General features: G+C 46.2%; 2 protein-coding genes across 2 annotated transcripts in view; one reads left to right on the top strand and one right to left on the bottom strand.

Annotated features, from left to right (window-relative positions):
* The window catches only part of CIPC (CLOCK interacting pacemaker), a 29,426-nt gene extending 21,191 nt beyond the window's left edge, over positions 1–8,235 (bottom strand). The window contains 1 exon segment of the mRNA XM_050955786.1: positions 7,961–8,235. Coding sequence (XP_050811743.1) covers positions 7,961–8,131 — 171 coding nt within the window. The 5' untranslated portion in view covers positions 8,132–8,235.
* Positions 8,236–9,373: 1,138 nt separating this feature from the next.
* The window catches only part of ANGEL1 (angel homolog 1), a 344,450-nt gene continuing 330,382 nt past the window's right edge, over positions 9,374–23,441 (top strand). The window contains exon 1 of the mRNA XM_050955686.1: positions 9,374–9,695. The gene's annotated coding sequence lies outside the window, so the exon portion shown is untranslated. The remainder of the gene's footprint in view (positions 9,696–23,441) is intronic.

Genomic DNA, 23,441 nt, shown 5'->3' with positions numbered 1-23,441 from the left:
CCGATCTTGGGACCAGACCACCTTGGCAGCCAGTATGTAAACCGCAAGGGGTACTTTTCAATGGTGCTGCAAGCACTGGTGGATCACAAGGGACATTTCACCGACATCAACGTGGGATGGCTGGGAAAGGTACATGACGCTTGCACCTTCAGGAACTCTGGTCTGTTTGAACAGCTGCAGGGAGGAACTTACTTCCCAGACCAGAAAATTACCATTGGGGATGTTGAAATGCCTATAGTTATCCTTGGGGACCCAGCCTACCCCTTAATGCCATGGCTCATGAAGTCATACACAGGCACCATGGACAACTATAGGCTGAGCAAGTGCAGAATGGTGGCAGAATGTGCATTTGGACATTTAAAAGCTCGATGGTGCAGTTTACTGATTAGGTTAGACCTCAGCGAAACCAATATCCCCATTGTTATTGCTACTTGCTGTGTACTCCACAATATCTTTGAGAATAAGGGGGAAGACGTTTACGGCGGAGTGGGAGGTTGAGGCAAATCGCCTGGCCGCTGGTTACGCACAGCCCAACACCAGGGTGGTTAGAAGAGCACAGCAGGGCACCCTGCGCATCAAAGAAGCTTTGAAAACCAGTTTCATGACTGGCCAAGCTATGGTGTGACAGTCCTTTTTGTTTCTCCTTGATGAAAATCCACCCCCTTAGTTGACTCTACTTCCCTGTAAGCCAACCGTCTTCCCCACTTTGATCACCGCTTGCAGAGGCAATAAAGTCATTGTTTCAAAATCATGCATTCTTTATTAATTCATCACACAAACAGGGGGAAAACTTGCAAGGTAGCCTGGGAGAGGTGGGTGAGGAGAGAAGCACCGGGTGGGGTCCTGGATCAGGGAAGGACAAGGCCACACTACAATCCAAAACTTATTGAATGCCAGCCTTCTGTTGCTTGGGCAATCTTCTGGGGTGGAGTGGCTGGGTGCCCATAGCCTCCCTCCTCTCCCCCTGCGTTCTTGGGCATCTGAGTGAGGAGGATATGGAAATTGGGGAGGAGTGCAGGCAGTTAGACAGGGGCTACAGTGGTGGTTTGTGCTCCTGCTGCCTTTCCCGCAGCTCCACCAGATGCCTAAGCATGCCAGTTTGCTCCCCCAATAGCCTCAGCACTGCATCCTGCCTCCTCTCACCGTGCTCCTCCCTCCTCTCATCGTGTTGATTTAATGCTTTCCTGGACTCTGCCATTGTTTGCCTCCATGCATTCTGCTGAGCTCTTTCAGTGCGGGAGGACTGCTTCAGCTCTGAGAACATGTCATCGCAAGTGCATTTTTTTCACCTTCTAATCTGCACTAACCTCTGGGATGGAGATGATGGGGGAGCGTAGAAACATTTGCAGCTGCGGGAGGAAAAAAGGAAAGAGTAGTATTTAAAAAGATACATTTTAGAGAACAAAGGGAAGACTATTTCACACTGAATCAAGCAATTCACATTACATAGGACATGTGCTTTTGGTCCAAGATCGTATTTTGCCTTTGTGACGAAGTGGGACTGTTCTTAATGTTTTCTCTGACTACTGCGTGGGTGCCTCAGTTTCTGGCCGACACACTGTCTCCTGGCAACTAATGGACCGGGCCCTTCCCTCCTGCAAGGGGATGCTAAAGCTGTGGGAGAACAAAAAGGTCAGGTGACCTCCTGGCCTGGGAAAGGAACTCAGCAGAGAAGAAGGGGCTGGATGGGGTTTCAGTTTGAAGCTGACTGGGGACAGGAAGTAAGAGCAGATGGGGCTGTCTGGCTCGCTGGGCCCCAGAATGGACCCGGCTGAGGGGTCCCGTTCTCTGTACCTACAAGCTCTGTTTTAGATTGTGTTCCTGTCATCTAATAAACCTCTGTTTTACTGGCTGGCTAAAAGTCACATCTGACTGTGAAGTGGGGGTGCATGACCTGGTAGCTTCCCCAGGAACTTATTGTGGAAAGCGCACGGAGGGGCATGTGCTGAATGTTCCAAGGTCAGACCCAGGAAGATGAAGCCATGTAAGCTTCTTGCCCTAAAGACAGTCTGCTCCAAGGGAGAGGAGGCTCCCCAAAGTCCTGACTGGCTTTGTGGGGAGCAGTTCCAGAGCATCGCCCGGGGACTCTGTAACAGCCTCTCATATTGAGTGCCTGCTGGTTTGGTGGGAGATATCACAGACGCTCTGCTGGGCAACAGAATTTGGCTTGCAGGCAGCCATGGTAAGGCAAAGGGTTTTGGCTTCTTCAACCTCATAACATGCGGGAATGGTTTCAAACAGCAGAGCCCTCCTTTCCCATACCAAGCAAAGCCCACTGGACTGGCCATTTAAAAGGATGGGCTGCAGTATCAGGGAAGATCCCTGTCAACCAAACGTGAACAGTTCAGCATGAATGGGCCTCCCACCACTGCGTGGCTAACAGCGAGGATGATTTCTTTTCAGACAAAGGCAAACAGCCCAGCAGGAACGGGCACCTCTGAATGTCCCTTTACACAAATTTCCCGTATTTCAACCAGGTGACTATGAATGATATCACTTTCCTGAGGCTAACACAGAGAGATAAAGAACGAATGTTGCTTGAATGCCACCAAAACCTGGGCCCATTCGCTGCAATGCTTTGTTCTGCAATGATTCCAGACTACTTGGTACTGGCTTGGCATGGTAAAGTGTCCTACCATGGAGGACGGAATAAGGCTGCTCTCCCCATAAACGCTCTGCAAAGGCTTTTAGAGTACCTCCAGGAGAGCTTCATGGAGACGTCCCCGAAGGATTTCTACTCCATCCCCAGACACGTTAACAGACTTTTCCAGTAGCTATACTGGCTGCGAATGCATCCCAAGTGCATCCCAAGTTTTCAGGGCAAATAAATCATTAAACACGCTTGCTTTTAAACCCTGTATTATATTTACAAAAGTACACTCACCAGAGGTGCCTTCTCTGGCTTCACGGTCCAGGAGCCCGCCTTGAGAGGGTTAGGAGTGTATTGGCTCCAGGATGATGAACAGTTCCTGGGTGCCGGAAAGAAGGGATTCTCCGCTTGCCTGCTGTGTGCTATCCTCAACCTCCTCCTCCTTTTCCTCATCCACAAAATCCTCATCCCTGTTGCATGAGACTCCCCCCTTGCAGGTGTCCACAGACAGTGGTGGGGAAGTAGTGGGGCCCCCCCTAGAATTGCACGCAGCTCATCATACAAGCAGCACGTATGGGGCTCTGACCCAGAGCGACCATTTACCTCCTTTGTTTTTTGATAGGCTTGCCTGAGCTCCTTAATTTTCACATGGCACTGCTGTGCGTCCCTGTTGTAGCCTCTGTCCATCATGCCCTTGGAGATTTTGGCAAATATACTGGCATTTCGTCTTTTGGAACGGAGTTCTGCCTGCATGGATTCTTCTCCTCATACAGCAATCAGATCTAGTACCTCCCGTTTGGTCCATGCTGGAGCTCTTTTGCGATTCTGGGACTGCATGGTCACCTGTGCTGATCAGCTCACCACACTGGCCAAACAGGAAATAAAATTCAAAAATTCCCAGGGCTTTTCCTGTCTACCTGGCCAGTGCATCTGAGCTGAGTGTGCTGTCCAGGATGGTCACATTGGAGCACTCCGAGATAACTCCCAGGGGCCAATACTGTTGAATTGCATCCACACTACCCCAACTTCGACCCAGCGAGGTTGATTTTAGCACTAAACCCCTCGCCGGGGAGAAGTACCAACATTGATTTTAAGAGCCCTTTAAGTCAACAAAACAGGCTTGGTCGTGTGGACGGGTGCAGGGTTAAATCGATCTAAAGCTGCTAAATTCAACCTACACTTGTAGTGTAGACCAGGGCCTTAGTCTCTAAGGTGTCATAAGGACTCCTTGTTGTTTTTGCTGATCCAGACTAACACGGCATCTCCCTCTGAAACCTGAACTAAAATTGTTTCATACTGGAATTTAGTTAGCACACTATATGATAAGATTCACCTGGAGAAGACTCTGCATAAATATTCCCAACTCTGTAAAGACTCTTAAATAAGCTACTAATTCCTTACTTGTGACATGTGAATTAGTAAATGGAAATGTAATTTCTTGTATTGAACTGAGGAAAGGCAATGCCTGGCTCTGCTTCATTACTGTGAAGCTCAACAGTATGGTGACCCAGTTAAGTTATATATATTTATAGCCACTGTCTTATCTGTAATTAAATCAATGGTCCTTTGTGTAAAGTGGAATACTCATGTATATTTTAATTTCCTTACAAAGAATGCTGTCAGTGAGCTAATTGGAGACCTTCAGGAAGTGGAAGCATCTTCAGAACGTGCATGCATCTTCAGGGAATGAAGTGTAGATAGAAGACTAAAGATGTAGCTCCATTCCCATTTCCCCAAATAGAGAGAACTGACTAAAAATCGAAGATTATTCAAACAAAACCAAACCAAACCACTGTGTTAAGGGGAGTTAAGGTTGCTTAAGCCATGTCTATACTGAAGACTTCTGCCAGCATAGCTATTTTGGACAGGGGTACAATCCCTGACCAACATAGATATGCCAGCAAAAGTCCTTATTGTAGACACAGCTATTTGTGCAAAACACAGTTTTGCCAGTGTAGCTTGTTTTGTACAGTTTTGCTGGAATAAGATGGGTCCACACCAGAAGTATTTTACCAGTACAGTATACTGGTATATCTATACCGGTAAAGTGCTCCTGGCATAGACACGGCTTCAGAAGTGCCTTTTCTTCCCACACCCTTTCAGAACATGAAAGCTTGAAGTCTGAAATTATACTATGAAAACCATAAAAAAGGTACAATTAAGATAGTACTTCCCACACTCCCACGTCCTTCAATTTGCCCTTTTAGAGTGGGACAGGCATAACTCAAACGTCTGAAAATGAAGAGCCATTTCTTCACTTATAGAGACAAGATAAGGTAAGTCAGACTTTTGTTAGAGAAAGTTGAGGGGACTAGTGTTGGCAAGCTGATCATATGACTGGTTAAATAGCACCACCTGAATGCCTATTATTTGACCATGGGCAAATACTGTCAAATATTTGAGCAAGAATGCCCTAATGTAGGGGGTGGCCTATTTTTTGATTGCATCATGGTCTCATCTGTTAGTAAGACATTTAATTATATGCTAACACTACTGGGGGGGTGGGGAGCACTAACTGAAAATTCAACATCTTGATCGGTTGTAATCTTCTAAACAAACGCTGTACATACCTATATATTTATTTGTTCACCTGGCTATCAGTGTACATAGCAGTTTATAAACTACATTAAACAAATTAAAAAACATGGTCTCTACCCCCAAAGTGCCTACAATGTAAACTGACTGGACAAACATACAGAAATTTAATTCAAAAGGGAATGGTAGAAGGGAGCCTCCTCCTTCAACACAAAGAGAATAGATGTACAGCCATTAAGCTGCTTAACGAATTGGGCCGCTGCCTGTCTAGCGTAAGTGCATTTTAAATGCTCTTTTTTATAGTTGATAAGTATTTAATTTCTGTTTAATTTCACGTCTGTTCTTTAACGGCTCAGTCTTGAATAACATTCACATTTAAATGCTAATATAATATTGTTTTAAAAGGTAATATTAATGTCTCTTTTTTTTTTTTTTTACAATTTTATTCAATTTTTCTATACAAAAATAACTCAGTTAAGTAACTTGTTTTTTGTAATCATGCACAAGTATCTAAGGCTAAGCCTACTGGATACCATAAAAAAATTACTTTGTTTTTAAACCGTTCTAATATATTCATGTTTTGATAATATCTGACCAATATTTGACTGGTCAGCTGACCAATTATTTTTGGATCAGTCAAATATCCAACCATTGGGAGGACAGGACAGAGGAATTTATTAAGCCTAATGCTTTTTCATAAATGTTTTCATGATTTAAGACGACAAAAAACAAAAAAAACACATAGCATGTTTGGATCCAAACATTCCTTTGCAGTTCTGCAGTATAGACAACTGATTTGTGCTAATGCATGAGAAATAAAAAGAGAACCAGACATTTGCACAAACACTAAAAATTAATTTTAGAAATTATTTACGTTTTATTACTCTTAGATGTTATTAGTTACACAGGTAGGAAATGTGTTTTTAAAAGCAACATTTTGCTCTAGTATGATTGCTTTAGAGAATAGTTCTGGTATGAAAAGTGAACTGTAAAATGGGAACAGAGGAATTTCTATAAGGGGTCAGATCAGTGGTCCATGAATTCTAGTATCCAGTCTCCAAAAGAGGACAATGCAAGATGATGCAATAAACCATGTACAGGAATAAACCTACTCATAATTTTATTTTGAGCTCATGACAGCTAGCAGTTGACTGATGCCTTGAGGCATAAATATTCATATCCACTACAAATTTTCATTCTGTCTAATAACTGTGGTTGGTTTCCTAATCCACAGCAGAATTTCTAAGAAGTTTAGATATTGTAAGTTCTTGGCCTTGACATCTTGTGGCAGAGAGTTACACAGGTTAACTAGATAATAGTGCTGAGATATTATGATGATTAACACTAGGTAAAACTAAGATAGACAGATTAATGCTTAGTGAAAGAGTGTATCTTTAATGATCCTTTCCCTCTGCCTCTATTTCTGCTATCTGCATGTTAAATCCTATCTGCTGACCTGTTAGCATTTACAGAGCCAATGTAACTGTGGAAGACCAAGCCAGATTCTACCCCAGCCTGTGCATCATTAACAGAATCATTAGTTAAGTTTTTAATGAAGAATGTTTATTACTCAAGGGGAAATACAGTTTGAGAAAGTATGTATCTGATAGATTCTCACATCACAGGTGAAATTAACATTTACAGTAAATAAAAATAAGATCTGACATTTAATCTATTAATTTTATCTAGAGTTATCACTCACTAAAAATAAATATGGACCCCAGGATTCTGCAGTAACTGCACATTAGTGGCCCAACTCAGTGTATGCGAGAGATGGAATCATTGCCCCATCTCTTTCTTGATCACTTATCCCACCCTAAGACAGATAGGGGCGTTTCTTTGTAATCAATTCATATGTACTGATAAGACATTAACCACTGAACAATTTAACCAGAGACTGAGTCACATCGGAGGGCTTATCCCTTGAAGAGATTAGGAAAGGGTATAACAGGAATATACCACCCATGGGCTCGATCACAGTAACACTGAAATGGGAAAAATTTGGAAGTGTGATAGGGAGAGCAATAACATTTGCCCATTTCCCCCTACACCATTTTTTTTATTTTTGTTTTTTAAAGCACTAGGAGCTATGCAATGCTTGAGTTTTAATAGGATACTAAATCTCATAAATGTAATTCACTGCTTTTAGTCTGGCTCAGATCACTTAGCCAGTGAAAGCTGTAACCATCCAGCAGTTGCTCAGTGGCACATATGAAATAAATAGGTAGGTCCAAGTCTAGTGAGCAGGAGTCTATTTCACAACACCCCCGACCCATCATAATGGGTATAAATTGAACTGATGACCTTGTGAGCAATCTAAGCACAGGGAAGGCAGCAATTTAAACATAGAAGTTAGGCAGTGGAAGCGGCCACACCAGTATGCCTTTCCTCTGTGCTCCCTCCAGTAACATGGGGAGGAATTCAGTCTCCAGGACTGTTATCGGTAACAGACATATCATTAAAAAGGGAAGGCTTTCGAGTAAGATGTGGGATCATCTCAGCACGGCGCACGGAAGCGATGTCATTATCAAATACCATTTCTCAAGGCTCACGTGTTCCCGGCTAAGCCTGCAGGCAACAGCAGGGCCACACCACCGCCCTTGCGGGACACCCCCAAACTAGGTGCCCGCTGGACACCCCGATGTCGGATCACACAGCCCCCTCTTTGCGCTCCTTGGCCCTCTTCTCCGCTACACCCTAAATGCCCCCCCCGACTGACCCGGCTATGCCCCCATCAGGCCGCCACCTCAAGCCCCCACACGTCATCCCCCCAGAGCCCCCACTTTAGGTGTGCCCCCCCTGCGCTCACCACCCCTCATTAGGCTCCCTCCTCACCTTCTCCCGCAGCTCCAGTGCGCCTCCACGAATCCAGCTCCCCCGCCCCTCACCCACCTGGGCACAGGTGCTACTAGCGGCTCTCCCTCCAGCAGCACTCCGACGCTCTCCAGCTGCCCTCCCAAGCAGCGCATGCGTCCGACCGGCAACATAGAGTACAAACCACACCATCGCCTAGAGAAGCCCTGTCTTGAGGTACCTCTTCCGTTTCCATCCTGGAGTGGGTGGGGTCTGTGCGGCCCCGCCCACCACTTCCGGCTTTCCCCGCACTTAAGATGGCGGGTGGAAGGGCTTTAACTGACTTTTCTAGGCTTAACATTGAGTCACGTCTAGGGTAGCGTCAGCGCGGAACGAGCTCCAGCCTCTCTTTTTCTGATTGAGCGACCTGAGCGGCTCTACTGCGCACGCGCGGCCAGGTCTGCCGTCCATTTTTTTTGGCGCCACCTGCGTCTCTAGATGCGAAGTACGCGAGGGAGAGGGCGCCTACGCCTTTGTGTGTGCGACAGGGAGCCCGCGTGCTGGGCCACCGTGCCCGCAGCCTACCTTACTCCTCAGTCGGGGGCCGCAGGAGTGGGCATGAGGAGGGAAGGGGCAAAGCGAGAGGGAATGAGGAGAGGGAGCTGCAACTGCTACAGCTGTAAGCAGCTACAGCCCTCAATAAAACCTCCACGATGTGTACGGGCTGTTATCTGCGCCTGGCAGCCTTGGGCATCCAAAGAGGCTTGATGGAAGAAGAGGATGGGATCTGAGGTTGCCAGGATTAGTCTCCCTCCTGTTTAAAACTTAAAGGTACCGCAGGCCAGCCCTTTCTCCTATCATGATTTATCACCAGCACTACATTGGAAGGGAGCATCTTTATTAAAGGGCAAGTGGTTATTCCTACCCCAAACTGACTTGTACAGGATAGTGTGCAAGCCTTGAGTACTAGCCAAATGCCCGCTTGTGGGATTTGATTCTTTTATGGCTCAGAGTGATGAATGGAGTCTGCAGGCTGGATAGACCATGAGTTCCTGAGGCTGTTGGATGGTCTGAATACAGTATAAAGGGGTAACAACACAGCCCCCTTGAGTGACAGTCTTTTCTACAGTCTTTTTGGCCAAAATAATGAGGGCGTTTAAGGGATGAGGAGAACAAGGGAGGAAACAGCAGAATATTAAAGTATTTGGCCAAAGGGAGGAGGATGCAGCAAAATGAGGTAATTAGGAGACCTAGAAAGCAAGGGAAAAGAAGTACCCCTACCCTTCCAGATGATTGTGAAAATCAGCTAGTGGAATAAATATGAGAGTATGATGCCCCATAAGTGCTGGAGAAACCAGGCCCAATGATCAAGAGAGAGACCCTGTTCAGGCCTAATGGAGACAAGATATTGTGACTAGAGTAATCTCATGAACTCTGCCAGAAATGGGGATTTACCTGCTCCATGTGCAAGTCTGCCAGAGACAGAATGATTTGCCTTTGGATATGAAGAGCAGTTTTACAGAGAGTTCAGATAAAGACTAAAATAAATTCTTTGAGCAGAAGTGGAGAGAAACAAAAATACATTCAGATGGTGTTTGTGTTCAAGAATCTGAAACATCCCCATTAAAAATGGCAAACATAGGCCAATAAATTCCTGAATGGGTGAGAAGAGGAAATTACCTCCAACCCAAACTTACAATGGATAAAACAATCAGTCACAAATGGAAAAGGAAACAAAAATGCCTTGAGTGTCAATTGAAAGGATGACCTAGATGAGGTAGGGATTACTCATCCTATTGAAATTGTATCACAGGATGGCAAGCACCTCCAACCTCATTAGTCTTAAGTGCTCTGAAGGGACACAAAGAAGGAAACAGGTAGGCTGTTCCTACAATATATTATTTGAGGCTTTAAATACTAACATTGGGCCTCTGTTAGAACATCAGATCCAAACAACACACCTCTTGACTTTGGGGAATGTCAGATTCAGTGTGTTAGATTCAGATCTCAAGACTAGGTGTTGTGAATCCCTTTCTATTTCCAGATTTGGAGAAGGAGGAAAGATGACAAGAATACTGTTTTAATTTATCTCCTACTCCCAGGCCCATCCCTGGTTTCTCCAAGCCCTTCCTGACCCCCAGAGGTATCCATCACTGAGCTCTCAGTATAAGGTTATGAACCTGGGTGTTGGTAGAAGGAGGGTTTGGGGGGTGGGACAGTCTGTGTGTGGTGTGGGAGTGTTTTGGAAGTGGTGAAGATCAGCCATTCACCTCAGATGGTGCCAGCATCAGGGAAGAATGACCCCAGACTTCCATGCAAAAGACAACACCAGGTAGGAAGACAGGTGTTGGGGAGGGTCTCTCAAGGGTCTATTGGATAGTTTGGGTAAGCATCTGAACTTTTAAATATTTATCTGAAACAAACACCAAATCATTTGAAGCCCAGCCCACCCCTTTCATTAAAATGTTTGTTTGTTTTTTTGCAATGTTGGGGCCAGTTTCCTTTGTGCTCTTATATGCATTTTTGCTTATATGAGGATCTGGTTTACCATATGCTTTTATGTGGATATTGACAGTGCTGAAAGGCTACTTTTGCCTCTTCCTATGTATATTCATGCATTGCTGAAGCTATTTTCCTGTATGCTACATGTACATGTTTCTATATTAATTATGGCTACTCTAAAGATTGCTTTCCTGTGGGCTTGTATTTGAATTTGAGCAATGTTGGAAGTGTGTTTACTGCATGCTCCCATATATCTTTAGCTGTGTTGTGCCTCTTGTACTGCATGTTCTTCAGTGTGTGTTTTGTCAATTTTCAGAGAAGGAGAGAACATCATTTAGTTCTTGCTCCTATAAGTATATTTGAATTGTTGAGCTTGGAATTTGCATGTTTTTTATTTTTTTATCTCTATAGTACTAGAAGCAGGGCAAAATTATTCAAAGGTGAGAAAATTATTATATTTATTTTAGTGAAGTCTGTCAGGGGAAACTTGGAAAGTATATAATCCTCCATATTCTAAAGCAGGGGTCGGCAACCTTACAGTAGTGTTGTGCTGAGTCTTCATTTATTCACTCTAATTTAAGGTTTTACGTGCTGATAATACATTTTAACGTTTTTAGAAGGTCTCTTTCTATAAGTCTATAATATATAACTAAACTATTGTTGTATGTAAAGTAAATAAGGTTTTTAAAATGTTGAAGAAACTTCATTTAAAATTAAATTAAAATGCAGAGACCCTGGACCGGTGGCCAGGACCCGGCAATGTGAGTGTCACTGAAAATCAGCTTGCGTGGTGCAGGTTGCCTACCCGTGTTCTAAAGGCTACATTCCTTTCAGCTGTAAAGTGAAAACTAAAAACTAGAGTTGGCTCTCATATTGTCTTTCTGTAGAAAAACCAGACTGTGATAACTGAAATTTTGCTAATACAAAAACAAAGGCTTCATGAGTCCACTGACTAATTATAACCTATCAAAACATATATGGTTTTATAGAAGTATTAGGAAGTATAGCTTTTTTTAGATTGTAGCTACGAGAGGCTGATATGGTCACATATACACAAACAGATCTGATCTCGAAGACACTTGAGCAGGAAAGGATAGCAGTGTATACATACAAAAATAGGGTTGCAACTATACATACAAAATGATGGGATATAAAGTAGCTGTTATGACTCAAGAAAGAGATCTTGGAGTCACGGTGCATAGTTCTCTAAAAACTTCCACTCAGTGTTCAGCAGCAGTCAAAAAAGCAAACAGAATGTTAGAAATTATTAGTAAGGCTAAGATTTTGTCATGTTTATTTTTAGTAAAAGTCATGGACAGGTCATGGGCAATAAATACAAATTAATGGAAGCCGTGACCTGTCTGTGACTTTTGCTGCTGCGGCTCCGTGGTTTTCCCCCAGCACCATGGTGTCTGGGAGCTGTGGGATTCCCCCTCCGCCCACGGCAGCTAGGAGCTGCACGGTGACCATATTTCCCAAAGAGAAAATGGGACACCCCAGCCGCTTGCCAGAGGAGTCCCCCCCTTCCCGTGCAAGGCGGTCGCCCGTCGCTGGAATCCTGGGGAGGGCCCACTCAGGAATCTGTCATTTGTCGCTGGAACTGCAGAGGGCCCCCTGTCACTGCTGTCGCCTGTGGATGGAACACTGCCAGGGCCCCACTGGCTGTCAGCTCCAGAGTCCTGCAGCCCCTGGACCTGAAGCAGAAAATGTCACAGAAGTATCTGGAAGTCACGGATTCCATGCCTTCCATGACCTCTGTGACATAAACATAGCCTTAACTATTAGAAAAGGGCTAGATCAGGGGTCGGCAACCTCTGACACGCGGCTCAGCGGCAAGCCGTTGCCAGCACTTCCCTCGCCCGCACTGCTTCTCGCAGCCCCTGTTGGCCTGGAGCAGTGAACCACGGCTAGTGGGAGCCACGATCGGCCGAACCTGCAGATGTGGCAGGTAAACAAACTGGAAGAGAGGATAGTGGGCTAGATGGACCATTGGTCTGTCCCAGTATGGCTGTTCTTATGTTCTTTAAATGTTACTGTGCTGGGTTGTTTTGGTATTTCCCCCCTATAAGGATGTTAAATTTAATTACATTATGGTCACTATTACTGAGCTCTTGAGTTATATTCACCTATGGGACCAGATTCTGTGCACCACTTAGGACTAAGTCAAGAATTGCCACATTAATAGTGCAATCACTAATGCTACTTCAGTCATTAATTGTGTCTAAAAATTTTATCTGCATTCTATTCTGAGGTGACGCATCTCCAGCTAATATGGAAATAGCTGAAATTCCCCATTATTATTGAGCTTTCTGTTTTTGTAGCCTCTCTGATCTCCTGGTCAAGGTGATCAGTAGTATATTTCTACTGTTATACTTTTATTATTCAAGCTTGGAATTTCTGTCCATACAGATTCTATGATACTCTATACTTTCTTTCACATATAGTGCCATCCCCCCACCGTCTGACCTACTCTATCATTCCTATATATTTTATACCCTGGTACTACTGTGTCCCATTGATTATCATGATTATCACCAAGTTTCTGTGATGTGTGTTATATCAATATCCCCATTTAATACCAGTCACTTAAGTTAATCTATTTTAGTATTTAAACTTTTTGCATTTGTATGCAAACACTTCTAAAGTTTGTCAATATTTAGTTGTCTGCTTTAACTTATACTGTGCATCTATGGGCAATTTCAGCAGATCAGAACAGTTTGGAGATCAGTGTGCTCTTAGCATACTCATTCCCTCCTCCAGTACATCCCCTCTCTTTCCTATCCACATACCCAGCATGCCATACATGGGAATTCTTCTTATGCTGTGGTTATTTTCTGGTGGAGAGATCTACTGCCTTGGTGGTGCTGTTATATAGGTGTTGTGTTCCCCAAAATCGAGGATGTGGTGTGGTAGAAAACTCTACAGGCAGATTTTTCCTTTGTTTTTGGTTTGCTATTAAAACATTAGGCGCAAAGACTAAGACACCTACCAGGATGCTGCGATACAGTAAGTCCTCAGAATGCTTTTGCCCCTTTGCCTCCCTGCCAGTGGAGGTAGAGAATTGATGATATCAAATGACATGGGTGTGGCAATGAGAGATGAGAAAGGGTTCCTTTTAAGGGCATCACTTGTGTTAAGTGATGCAGGACAACTTTTTCATCACCAGTTGTCCACACCACATTATTATCCCCAGTTAAGCTACTTCCGTGTGAGATAATTATGTCCAAAAGACCTATGTTGTTTTTAAATAACTGCTCCGCATTCTGGGCAGACATCCTGTGGTGCATTACTCTATCACTAGGCCTTATAAATTCTGGAATTTTCCTCACTACTCTTTGTGGGATACCAACTGGAAGACACAGGAATTGTGAAACTTGTGGTCAAACTAAATAATTTCTATGATTCCTCTCATTTCATCCCATCATCCATCTTGTTACAGGCCAGAGTCATTTTCAAAACACTGTCAGGAAGCATGGAGAAAAGTTGCTGAGTGCTGTGACCCTCATGATGCCTAATATTAACAGGCTGCTGCACATATATGTCAAGTTGTTCAGTGACTTCAGAACCAGAGTGATACAAGCATCTGAGGTAGAGATGGCTGAAATTGAATAGACACTTTTACTTGAACTTTTTCTGGAGTGGCTTCACATGGTGGACTGCCACTTTTGGGCTCAGCTAACTAGCACTGACTGGTGGGACAGGATAAAGCTCCAGACCTAGGATGAACAACAGTAGCAGCAGAATTTCAGGATATCAAAGGCCACTTTCCTAGAAATCTCAGCAGAGCTCACCCTGGAGCTGCAGAGATTGCACACATACATAAAAGCTGCTCTGAGCATGGAGAAGCACGTGGCCATTGTCATGTGGAGGCTCACCACACCTGATTGCTACTGGTTAGATACTGACCAATTTAGTATGTGTTGCTGTTTCTCCTGTCATTCTTAGAGATGCAAATTACCTTCTACTTCCATGGCTTATGAAGCCTTTTATTAGACACTTGGATAGGAGAAAGGACCTGTTTAGCTATACCCTGAGCAGTTTCAGAATGACAGTGGAATGTGCATTTAAAAGGTAGATGGAGGCACCTGATGTCGAAGCTGGAGGCAGCTGATAGCTCAGGGGTGGGCAAACTTTTTGGTCTGAGGGCCACATCGGGTTTCATAAATTGTATGGACAGCCGGTTAGGGGATGGGGTCGTGGCTCAGCTCCCACCTTATATCTGCCCTCCCCCCGGGACTCCTGCCCCATCCAACCCCCTCTGGGAACCCTGCCCCATCCACACACCCCCGCTTCCTGTCCTCTACTGCCCCCGGACCTCCGCCGCCCCATCCAATCCCTCCTCTCATTCCTGACGGCCTCCCCAGGACCCCTGCCCCATCCACCCTCCGCTTCTCCCTGTCCCGTAACTGCCCCCGGAACCCCTGCCCCTGACTGCTCCCTGCAACCCCATCCAACCCCCCTCCTTCTTGACTGTCCCCAGGACCCCTACCCCCATTCAACCCCCTGTTTTCTCCCCAACCACTACCCCGAACTCCCCTGCCCTCTATCCAACCTCCCCTGCTCCATGCCCCCTTACAGCACTGTCTGGAGCACTGGTGGCTGGCGGCGCTCAGCTGAGCCACCTTGCTGGAGCCGGGTCACGCTTCTGCTGCCGCCACCACCACCACCACGCAGCACAGAGCACCGCGTCAGGCCGGGCTCTGCAGCTGTGCTGCCCCAGGAGCTGACAGCCCCGCCGCCCAGATCATTGCGCTGGTGGTGGAGCAAGTGAGCTGAGGCTGCGGGAGATGGGGGACAACAGGGGAGGGGCCAGGGGCTAGTCTCCCGGACCAGGAGCTCGGGGGCCAAGCGGGACTGTCCTGCGGGCCAGATGTGTCCTGCAGGCCGTAGTTTGCCCACCCCTGTGATAGCTGCTCAGGGCCGCACGGGGGGGGCAAGTGGGGCAATTTGCCCCAGGCCCTGAGCTCCGCAGGGGCCCCCAAGAGAGTGGCTGAGGCTCCCACCCTGGCCCAACCCCGGCTCCGCCCCTCGCCCGGAGCCTCAGCACATCCAGGAGCATACCTGAACAGCGCAGCAGTGTGGCTCTGGCGGGGCCCCTGAGCTCCGCCTTGCTCAGAGGCGCGTGGTAGGGGGCAATGCTGCAAGCTCCAGCAGGACCTGAGCTCCCTCCGCTTGGCCTGGAGCTCACAGCCCTGCCCCCTACCACGCGGCCCTGAGCGGGGCAGGGCTCTGGAGCCACACTGCAGCTGTCGAGGGAAACTTCTGGATGCACTGAGGCTTCGGTTGAGGAGGGAGCTGGAGGTAAGGGGCCGGGATCTGGGGGTTGGCTAAGGAGCAGGAAGTCCCAGGGACAGTCAGGCCACAGGAAGGGGGCAGAGGTTGGGGTGGGGGTCAGGGGACAGGGAATGGGGGGTTGGATTGTGGGCGTTCTGGGGGTCTGTCAGGACTGAGCGGGAGCGTGGATAGGGGTCGGGACAGGGAGCAGGGGTGGGGTCCCGGGGTGGTGGTGGGGGGTGGGGTCTCTGGGGGATGGTGAGGGGACAAGGAGCAGGATGGGTTGGGGATTCTGAGGGGGGGCGGGCAGTCGGGGGGCAGGAAGAGGGTGTGGGTCAGATAGGGGGCAGGGCCAGGCTGTTTGGGAGGCACAGCCTTCCCTACCCTAAAGCTCATTCAGCAGCTTGAGGCTTGCAGAAGAGCCAAGCTGTTAGCTTTTCCATTAGGGCTACCGTCCCTTTCACTTCTCAAATGCCAAATTATAGTCTATATTTAATTTCAGTGCCATAGGGAGATTCATGTCAGGGGAGGGTAGCTTAATTTAAAATTAGCCACTGAGGGAAAGATCACATGAGAAGAGCAATATCCTTCCCAACCCTACCAAGGGAGACCCCCCTCCCCTGCATTCCCTGAGGCTTCAGAGGGGTTAATTCAGTGGTTCTCAAACTTTTGTCCTGGTGACCCCTTTCACATAGCAAACTTCTGAGTGCAACCCCTCCCCCCTTATAAATTGAAAACACTTTTATATATTTAACACCATTATAAATGCTGGGGGCAAAGCGGGATTTGAAGTGGAGGCTGACAGCTCGCGACCCCCAGTAATAACCTAGTAACCCCCTGAGGGGTCCCAACCCCCAGTTTGGGAACCCCTGGGTTAATTTAATTTTAGCACCGTGTGTCCATTCACATGCATGTGCTATTTTGAGCATTTCAGTTTTCACAACATACGCTCATCCCAGATTCTGGAACAAGCTCAAATGCTCAGTTCGTGGATTATGTACATAAGCTGTACTAAAGACAAACCCACAGTAACTGTCTCCAGTTTGTGAGGGACCCCATGGAGCCAGTCTCTAGGAAACAGATAAATGCATGGAAGTTAAGTCCATTAATGGCTGTTAGCCAGGATGGGTAAGGAATGGTGTCCCTAGCCTCTGTTTGTCAGAGGGTGGAGATGGATGACAGGAGAAAGACCACTTGATCATTACCTGTTAGGTTCAGTCCCTCTGGGGCACTTGGCATTGGCCATTGTCGGTAGACAGGATACTTGGCAGGATGGACCTTTGGTTTGACCCAGTATGGCTGTTCTTATGTTCTAACCTAAATGAACCCAAAGTTATGGAGACAGATACAAGTCAAGGAAGCCAGCAGAGTACCAGAAACCTGGAAGAATCTCTGGCTGGATGGGCTCAGGCATTTGGTCACAAGCTGAGGTGTTTCAAAAGTTTTGGATTTTTTTTAAGCAGAATTTTTTTATTGTTTCTTTAAACAATGAAACACAGCAAGCAGCAAGTATTTGGCCACACACTTCTGAAACCTCAAACCATATTCAGGTTTTGGCAGACTAATTTCAGCTTTTCAATTAAAAAAAACCACAACAAATTTTGAAGGAAAGCAGACAATATCCATGATTTTTTTCTGCTTTTTAAAACCCCCTAGTTTTCGATCCAAAAAAAGTTTTGACGGAAAATATTTGTCCAACCCTTTTAATGAGCTTTAGTGCCGTTTAGCATTAGCTGATGCTGAGAACCAGTGATACCTTGTAAAGAAATTTTCTCAAAACTGGGTTTGTGCCGAGATGTGGAAGGTTTTTTTTCCCCCAGGGCCACCTGTTGTGGGGGGAGCAAGTGGGGCAATTTGCACCGGGCCCCGCAGGGGCCTCCATGAGAATATAGTATTGCAATTTTTTTTATGGAAGGGGCCCTCAGGCCCCCAAATCCTCTGGGCAGCCCTGTAGCTGCTTTCTTTGTTTTGCACGACATATGTGAGAACAAGGAAAAGAGACTTGCTGATGGGTTGGAGAATGAGATGGGCAGCCTTGCTGAACAGCCAGAGAGGTGGCGTCTATGAAATGCAGCAACTGGCCATGGATGCATTAAATACGAACTTTGAGGTTAGGACAAATTGTGAGCAACTAGTACACCTGATTAGTGCTCATGTGTTGACATTTTTGTATAGTGGTGGAGGAACTTCAGTATATGTCTGATGAAGATTTTATTAAATCATGCAAGGTTCTTATAAAAACAATGATTGTCATGACATTTTCAATGAAATTTTAATAAATGAAACAGACACCAACTTGAACATTGTGAATTGTAAAAGTTTTATTGAACAAACATAACATGATGCAAAATTAAAAATCCAGTCCAAAAGTAAAATAAAGAGAAAGTTCTGAGAGTACTGAAGTATGTGCTTTTGAGGTCACAGATTTATGTATGGAGGGAGATGAAGAATGTTCTCTGTATCTTGTAGTGTGGGATGGCAGTAGAAGAGCCTATGCCTGGTGAGTGATGTAATTAAGATGTTCTTCCAGTATGCACTTTTCCCCTTGTAATCTTGGAGTGTGGAATGTGGAAGGTAGGGTCTGTTCCTTGGATTTGGTGAAGTGAAAGGTGTAGCCCAGTAACCAGAGTTATCAGAGGAAAAGAGTTGCAGGACATGGCTAAGCAGAGGCACTCTCCTTGAACATACTGCCACTATGTTCTGCAGGAAGACTGTGTGCTTCTCCATCATCCTCAGCAGTTGTTCCTGGCCAGATCCCTGCCCTTCTCTGTTTGGATGGGCCCGGATATGATCCTATCCTCACAGGGCAATGAAATACAGGACCTCAGTACGGGACCAGGCACAAACATGAGGCATAGTTACAGAATATTTGGTTTTAAAATCCAGTTATGTAAACTCACCACAAGCTGGAATTGCAAAGGTCCACCCATGGCTGAATGCCAGCATTTAAATGAGAGGTAACATTCAATCAAAATGACCCTGGAGCAATAGAGGGTGCCCAGGTAAACAGAGAGGCTGACCCTAGGTAGCCAGCAAAGCAGTTTTGGATATTAAATGTGGAACTGTTGTTTTGGGATGAGTGGGAAAGACAATAACAGAAAATGTGGAAATGGCAGAAGTGCTAAATAGCTTTTTATTTTCAGTTTTCACCAAAAAGTTTAGTAGTGATTGGACAGCTAACATAGTGAATGCTAGTGAAAATGAGGTAGCATCAGAGGCCAAAATAGGAAAAGAACACGTTAAAAATTACTTAGATAAGTTACATGTATTCAAGTCACTAAGGCCTGATGAAATACATTCTAGAATACTCAGGGAGCTGATGGAGGAGATATCTGAGTCTTCAGTGATTATCTTTGAAAAGTCATGGAAGATGGGTGAGCTTCCAGAGGATTGGAAAAGGGCAAAAGTAGTGGCAATCTATAAAAAAGGGGGAATAAGGACAATCCAGGGAATTATGGACCAGTCATCTTAATTTCACTACCTGGAAATATAATGGAGCAAATAATTAAGCAATCAGTCTGCAAATACTTATAACCTTATTATCTTCTAGGTAACAGTCAGCATGTATTTGTCAAGAACAGATAGTGTCAAACCAACCTAACAGTTTTCTTTGAGAGGATAACAAGCCTTGTGGATAGGGGGGAAGTGTTAGATATGGTATATCTTGTCCAGGAATCGGCAACCTTTCAGAAGTGGTGTGCTGAGTCTTCATTTATTCACTCTAGTTTAAGGTTTTGATTGCCGGTAATACATTTTGACGTTCTTAGAAGGTCTCTTTCTATAAGTCTAGTTTAGTTATATAATATATTGTTGTATATAAAGTAAACAAGGTTTTCAAAATGTTTAAGAAGCTTCATTTAAAATAAAAATTAAAATGCTGATCTTACGCCACCAGCCTGCTCAGCTCACTGCCAGCCTGGGGTTCTGTTCACCTAGGCCGGCAGCGGGCTGAGCAGGGCCTGTGGCCGGGATGCCAGACCTGGGGGCGGGGGTTTTCAGGTGTCAAGGCAGAGGGCTGGGGGATGTGGGGGGTGTAGGGCAGAAGGCTGGGTGTGGGGGGGGGTTCAGGGGTCAGGGCAGAGGGTTGGGGGTGTTGGGGAGTGCAGAGCAGAAGGCTGTGCGGGGAAGGCTCAGGGCAGAGGGCTGGGGTGCTTGGCTCGTAGGGGTGCTCCCAGCCCCCTGCCGTGAGCGGCTCATAGCAGGGGGCTGGAAGGGATATGCCTTGTTCCACAAGGCCCTGTCTCTACCTCTTCTCTGTCTCCTCTATGGAGCTGGAAGCACGCTGCTGCTCTTCCTCCTCCCCTTCGCTAAGGCCATCAGCTGATTGGCACAGGGAAGGAGAGGAGGAGGGGCAGGAAAGCACCACGCTCGGGGAAGAAGCGGGAGAGGGGGGAAGCTTGGCAGCCGCAGGACCAAGCTTCTGCCTCCTGCCCCCGCAGGGGAGAGTGGTGTGCGGGGGTCTGAGCGGGGCTAGGGGCTGGGACCGCAGCAGCGTTCCACTCAAAATTGGCTTGCATGCCGTGTTTGGCACACGTGCCATAGGTTGCCGACCCCTGATCTTAACTTTAGTAATGCTTTTGATACTGTCTCACATGACCATCTCATAAACAAAGTATGGAAATACAACCTAGATGCAGCTACTACAAGGTTGGTGCATAACTGGTTGGAAAACCATTCCCAGAGACTAGTTATCAGTGGTTCCCAGTCAAGTAGAAGGGTATATCAAGTGGAGTCCTGCAGGGATCAGTTCTGAGTCCAGCTCTGTTTAAGATCTCCATCGATGATTTAGGTCGGGGTGGGCAAACTATGGCCCAGGGGCCACATCCAGCCTTTCAGATGTTTTAATCCAGCCCTAGAGCTCCCACCAGGGAGCGAGGTCTGTGGCTTGCCCCGTTCCAGTGCTCCAGCCAGTGAGTGGGGTCGGGAGCTTGCCTCACTCCGTGTGTGCAATGGCTCCACGTGGCTTCCAGAAGCAGCGGCATGTTCCCCCTCTGGCTCCTATGTGTACGGGCAGCCAGGAGGCTTCACACACTGTCCGTGCACCAAGTGCTGCCCCCGCAGCTCCCATAGGCTGGGAAATGCGGCCAATGGGAGCTGCAGGGGCAGCACCTGCAGATGGGGCAGAGTGCAGAGCTGCCTGGCCACGCCTCCATGTAGGAGCCGGAGGGGGACATGCCACTGCTTCTAGGAGCTGCTTGAAGTAAGGGCCGCCCGGAGACTGCACCCCTGACCCCCTCCCATGCCCGTACCCTAGCCCTGATCTCTCTCCTGCCCTCTGAACCCCTTGGTCCCAGCCTGGAGCACCCTCTTGCACCCCCAGCCCCTCATCCCCAGCCCTACCCTAGAGCTCGTACCCCCAGCTGGAGCCCTCACCCCCACTACCAGCACCCCAACCTCCTGACCCATCCTGGGTCTCCCTCCTGCACCCTGAATTCCTAATTTCTGGTCCCATCCCAAAGCCTGCCCCCACAGCTAGAGCCCTCACCCCCTCCCACATCCCAACCTCCAATTTCATGAGCATTCATGGACCGCCATACAATTCCATATCCAGATGTGGCCCTTGGGCCAAAAAGTTGGCCCACCCTTGATTTAGGAAATGACATAGAAAGTAACCTTAAAAAGTTTCCAGATGATACCAAGCCAAGAGGAGTTGCAAGTGCTTTGGAGGACAGGATTAAAATTCAAAATGATCTGGACAAACGGCAGAAATTGTCTGAAGGAAATAGGATGAAATTCAATAAGGACAAATGCAAAGTACTCCATTTAGGAGTTGCACGCATATAAAATAGGAAATGGCTGCCTGGGAACGAGTACTGTGGAAAGGGGTCTGGGGTTCATAGTGAATCACAAGCTACATATGAGTCAACAACAGTGTAATACTGTTGCAAAAAAAGCAAACATCATTAACAGGAGTGTTGTAAGCAAGACACAAGAAGTAATTCTTCCACTCTGCGCTGATTAGGCCTCAGCTGGCATATTGTGTCCAGTTCTGTGCACCACATTTTAGGAAAGATGTGGACAAATTGGAGAAAGTCCAGAGAAGAGAACAAAAATGATTAAATGTCTAGAAAACATGGCCTATGAGGGAAGACTGAAAAAATTCCTGTCAGTGTAGTTAAGCACTGGAATAAATTGTCTAGGGAGGTTGTCAGGTATCAGAGGGGTAGCCGTGTTAGTCTGGATCTGTAAAAAGCGACAAAGAGTCCTGTGGCACCTTATAGACTAACAGACGTATTGGAGCATAAGCTTTCGTGGGTGAATACAGGACTCTTTTTCACTTTTTAGGGAGGTTGTGTAATCTTTGTCATTGGAGTCTTTTAAGACCAGGTTAGACAAACACCTGTCAGGGATGGTCTATAATACTTAATCCTGTTTTGAGTGCAGGTGACTGGATTAGAAGACTTCTTGGGGTCCCTTTCAGTCCTACAATTCTATAATTCTGTGTGTCTATGTGTACTTTGTTGTACATAAACTCATCTTGCAGCTCAGTAAACCTGCTTCCAAAGTGGGTGTATTAACCTGGGTTAAAACACCAGATGATTCACAACAAAAAGGTGTGTATGTGTGGACAAGGTACTTTATCATGAAATAACTCAACTTAACTTGCAACAATTTTCAAGTTTAGACAATCCTAATGTTTTGCCTTGGTTTTCAGACACAATAGGAAAGAGTAAACCAACACTTCTTGGGCTGTGTGTAGGATTGAGAGGAGCAATGAATCATTTTGAATATAAAATTATCAGTCAGATGGGAAAATTGAAATAGATGTTGATGTTTCACCTTTGGCTGGTCTACACACAGTTATTATGCCGATTTAACTAAATCAGTTTAGCTGTAGATATACACCCCTACCTCAATATAACGCTGTCCTCCGGAGCCAAAAAATCTTACTGCATTATTGGTGAAACCACGTTATATCGAACTTGCTGTGATCCACTGGAGTGCACAGCCCTTCCCCCCCAGAGCGCAGCTTTACCGCGTTATATCTGAATTCATGTTATATCGGGGTAGAGGTGTAGTTAGATCAGTGCAACCACTTAGTGTAGACAGTTATACAAGTATAGAGGTATTTTAATTGGTGTAACTTATATCAAAACAAGCTGTATCGATTCAAGCACCTTTATACTAGGATAACTGTGTCCACAGTAGGGGGGTTATACCGATTTAACTATATCTGTTTCTAAATTGTGATTAAACAAGCCTTAATATTCCACAGTATAAAGCATTGTGCATTTTTCTTCATTATTTTGTTTGATTCTGTTTGTTTTTGTTTTAAAATGAATTTGGTGGCTGTCACAGGATCAAGTTGGGGGCAGTCATGCCTAGTGGTCGGAGCAGGAGTCATGCCTAGTGATTAGAACAGGAGTCAGTAGCCAGGAATCAGAACCTAGGGCCAGAACAGGAGTCAGAATCTATATGCCAAAGCCAGGGGTTGAAGCTGTAGCCCAGGATCAGAACCAGAGTCAGAGGCCAGGGCCAAGGGACAGAGCTGAAGTCAGAGGTGAGGAATCAGAGTTGAGGGTCAGAACCTGAAGTGAGGCAAAGCTGGGTCTAAGTCAGAGCAGGGCTAGGTGCAGGGGCTGTCATATTCATGGGCAAATGTTTTGAGCAGCCACTGACCTGCTGCTGCGTTTAAGAGCTGGTCTTAAACTCTTCCAACCGATGAGCCTACTACAGGACATCTGTGCTCATTAGGTTGCCTGGAGACTGACTATGCTGCAAAACTAACTCTGCTGCAGACCCTGAT

The sequence above is a fragment of the Gopherus flavomarginatus genome, chromosome 5 (genome assembly GCF_025201925.1).
Source record: "Gopherus flavomarginatus isolate rGopFla2 chromosome 5, rGopFla2.mat.asm, whole genome shotgun sequence".
Lineage (NCBI taxonomy): Eukaryota > Metazoa > Chordata > Testudines > Testudinidae > Gopherus > Gopherus flavomarginatus.
The sequence above is the reverse complement of the archived record's forward strand: the minus strand, read 5'-3'. Positions and strand labels throughout refer to the sequence as shown.